At 44.1% G+C, this 3,797-nt stretch overlaps 1 protein-coding gene across 1 annotated transcript in view; it reads right to left on the bottom strand.

The window, feature by feature from the left end:
• Positions 1–313: 313 nt before the first annotated feature.
• Positions 314–3,797, bottom strand: part of il13ra1 (interleukin 13 receptor, alpha 1) — a 9,269-nt gene continuing 5,785 nt past the window's right edge. Inside the window, exons 8-10 of the mRNA XM_036549074.1 lie at positions 2,407–2,503; positions 1,623–1,746; positions 314–1,339 (exon numbers count right to left, since the gene is read on the bottom strand). Coding sequence (XP_036404967.1) covers positions 1,244–1,339; positions 1,623–1,746; positions 2,407–2,503 — 317 coding nt within the window. The 3' untranslated portion in view covers positions 314–1,243. The remainder of the gene's footprint in view (positions 1,340–1,622; positions 1,747–2,406; positions 2,504–3,797) is intronic.

Below are 3,797 nucleotides of genomic sequence, written 5' to 3'. Positions count from 1 at the left end.
CCAGAGTAGTGTCCTACGTCCTGACCCCATACACTGGGTATAAATGCTGCTGTGGTAAAGACACTCACTGTGAAGGCAGAAAGCATTTACTAGCTTCAGCTAGTGGAGGAAGTGATGTCACAATAGCTTGAGCACCAGGGTTTCAGATCCCACAAAAATCAGACGTTTGCTGAAATAAAAACCTCAGAATAAACTGCCACTGCATGCACTTATCTCACGCATATCCCTCCACACCCGCCCGGGAAATGCATAAACTGCGGGTTCTTGAGCCTGCAAATCCAATGCAAGGTGACCAGCATTCTCTGCACAAAGAGTGAATGTGCCACACTCAGTTATTTTTTATTGTACAATATAAACAGCTTGCAGACAAAAATATATGTGTACAGCCTTGTGCGATTCATAAAGCGCTTACAAAAATGAACTTTGCTTTTATTTCCTCCTTATTTACAGTGAGAGTCATCCCCTGCTTTAGCTTGTGTCATCCAGACAAGGTCAGGGGTAGAGCTGGGAGGAGCATTCACAGGAATACAGAGTCCAAGTCAAGTAATAAGCTTCTGCACACATTTAGTCCTTTAGAAACAGAACACTCCTTCTTCGCAGTTGGAAACACCGGGCTGCAAAAGTTTGTTGCCATAGATGCAAATCTGGCAGTCACAGACTTCACAGCTTCACCTGGCAAATCAAACCCAACTGTCATCTGGAGTTGCCACCTAGTGGACACTGTCAGGTCCCTCAGCGTGGTCCTCTCTGACAGTCACTTAGCCCTGATATAAAGCCCACGTCCCCCAACCACCCGGTTACTGGCGGTACACAGAGAACTTTCTCGTTCCTCCAAGGATCATGAAAACAATTGTTTCATGTGGTAGCCATCTCAGGCCTGGATCCTCCTGGGATTCTTTGCACCGAGGTGCCGCCACCTTGCCTCAACCATCTATGTGGGAGCCTGTCACAGACACTCCTGACCGCATGTAACTTGTCCGACAAACACGTGGAAAACGTGTGCCTTTTTCATCCACGCCCAGGACGCCTTCTTAAGAGCTGGGCAAAGGAGCCATACGTTGGGCTGAGCATTCTGGTGTCCAAGGAACAGAGCAAAACAGAACGGAACATTTCCCAGTGAAGTTTTTTTTTTTTTTTGTGTGCTTGTTGATGGCTGACAGGACAGCGCTAAACCCGCTGTCTTTCTTGCCGTCCAGGGTGTTTGCTGGACGGAAAGGACACCAGCACCCGAACCTCTCGCTGGTCATGGCTCGGCCTTTGGCTTTTCCTTCGGTTGCGACTCCGCCTCCAGCTCAATTTTCAGACACACCTCCGTCTGCTCGGGGACGAAGACCTTCCTCTGCAAAAGAAGGAGGACCATGAACGTTTGTGACTCAAAGTCAAAAAAGCACCCCTTACCTTAGCTGGCCTATATGAACATTATAAGATGAAAGTAAAAAAAGAGACCCTTAAGACTAGAGGACACATGTGTTGCTGTCTCAGTGATAAATTTGTATTAGGAAATCTTCCAGAGACCTCCAAACCTCCAGAGCAGACACAGTGCTCTTATCCAGGGCAACATACAAACACTTTAAATTTCACATCATTTTACATTATTTACTGAAGCAATACAGGAAAAGTACCTCATCCAGAGTACTGTCCCAGGGGAGATTTGGCCGCGCAACCCCTTGGTCTTCATTGCTGTTGATCAGCTCTTTGAGGAACTTCCTTGGGTCGGGAATCTGAGGCAGGATCAAGACCTGCAGTCTGGGGCAAAGGAGAAGGGCACCGTGACGACAGGAAGGCCACTGGTACCTGGAAGTCCTGACTGATTGTTCTCAGGGCTGCGCATCTTAACCATGCTAAGCCACCCAGATTCAACAAATCCTCAACTCGACCCTCCCAGTAGCACAAACAGCCGACTACTGATAGGGAAATTTAAGATAAGCATGTCTGCTGCAGCCACCAGGGAAATCATAACCCTCTTTGGAAGTTTTGTCCTGTTTACATAATCTGCTTGTAAGGGAAAGATTGTGGATCGTGGTGGTGTGCACTGTTGCTGGGAATTCAGAGATACGCTGTACCATGACCTCCTAAAGCAGTGAAGGACAGAGTGGTCATTACCTCAGGTTTGACACAGGTCAAAGTAGGACAGAAACAAAATCCTTTTTAAGGCACCACCTTTTACTGTACACTGACACACTGTCCCCATTGACATTATGATATTTGTTTTGGCTGGTCTTCAGATTATGAATTCATAGCAGAACAGATTAATCTCCCTGGATACTACTGGCTGTTGTTTCAACATGGAAAGCGTTTATAACAAAGTCATTTTGACAGAGGTACAATTTAACACTCTTCTCACATTTACCCCCCCCCAAAAAAAGCAGCAGATTAATAAACAAAAAAATATAGGCATGCACTTACTTCTTCAAGAACAGGAGGAGCACGATGACACAGATGGTGAGGATGATGGGAATAGCAATAAAAGCCACATGGAAAGACCAATCACTTGAATCTTGACCTGGAGTCACCAATCACAAACAGCATTGCTGATGTCATTACATCTTACCTTCTTACAGTGTGAATGCTAGCAAGCTAGCTAGCCAAGAAAATACTTGGCAGAAAACACTTGCTGAAAACACAAGGAGGTAATTAGCTAGCTGGCTTCAAAAGTACAACACTGTCTAAAGGCCAAACTGGCTGTTGTTACTCAAAATCGTCACAGCAAATGTACTATTTCTCTGACTAACTGAAAAGGCTGTTTCTGTGATCACACCCTGGCATTCCTTGTATTTTCAGGCTGAAATGTGCAGGTCCTGAAAAGTGGTTTCATTGCTCGTTGTGTTAGGCATTTCTGTACCAGAGGACATAGCTTTTAAATTAACATACAGTATTAAGTATCAGATGATTTGACCACAAAGTAGTAACCTGGCTGACAAATAAAAGCTTAAATCACTATTTTAACACTGTAAACTACATTTTTCAAAATCGAGTGACCTTCCTACTTAGCTAACTAGCTAGCTTGTTTTTTATTGTGTGGCCATATCAGGTTGTTCAACCTGAGTACAACACAAGCATAAACAGCCATATAAGAAGTCAATAATATTAGATGCGTTGCATGACCAATTTTAACAGTTGGCCAGACAAGGTACAAACTAGTTGGTATAGATAGGACAGTGCATTAAACCATATTTTTTAAAGGAAAACAAAGTTTGAGACATAATAAATTGCTTTAGGTGGTAGTGTCTCAGGTGATCAGGTGAGCGTGGAAGAGCTGTGTCTTGATATGATTCTTGAAGATGGTGAGGGACTCAAGAAAACAGATGAAGTGTGGAAGTTCACTCCACCATTGGGGGACGACAGCGGAGAAAGCTCTGGATAGTGATGACTTAGATCTCAGGGTCATTATGGTCAATTCTGTAGTAAAAACTCTAAAGACAAACAACTTTTCAGTGCTGTATAGATCTCCCACCACCCCGTGACCTGGCAGCTATCCCAATATCTGCGCTTGAGGATTCATTTCCTGTGAAATCCTGAATCAGTGGAGAGGGTCACGAATGTGTTTCCTATGAAATAACACCCTCCCAGAATTTGGGTTCGAGCTGCTACAACACACGTTTGATAAATATTTGATTCTTCTGACAGAAACTGAACTTTGCCCTGGTGTTTGTAGATGAAGAACAGTAACATTTATCCTTAAGTGCAGATCAGTTCTGTTTGCAGAGATGTTCACCGTTGCTGTGATACGTAATTCTTGGGATGGAGCCCAGTTTTGCTCTGAAGACACACAGAGCAGAACAATACTCAGAAGACAT

The sequence above is a fragment of the Megalops cyprinoides genome, chromosome 16, assembly GCF_013368585.1.
Source record: "Megalops cyprinoides isolate fMegCyp1 chromosome 16, fMegCyp1.pri, whole genome shotgun sequence".
Classification (NCBI taxonomy): domain Eukaryota; kingdom Metazoa; phylum Chordata; class Actinopteri; order Elopiformes; family Megalopidae; genus Megalops; species Megalops cyprinoides.
Note: the sequence above shows the minus strand (reverse complement) of the source record. Positions and strands in the feature narration are given on the sequence as shown.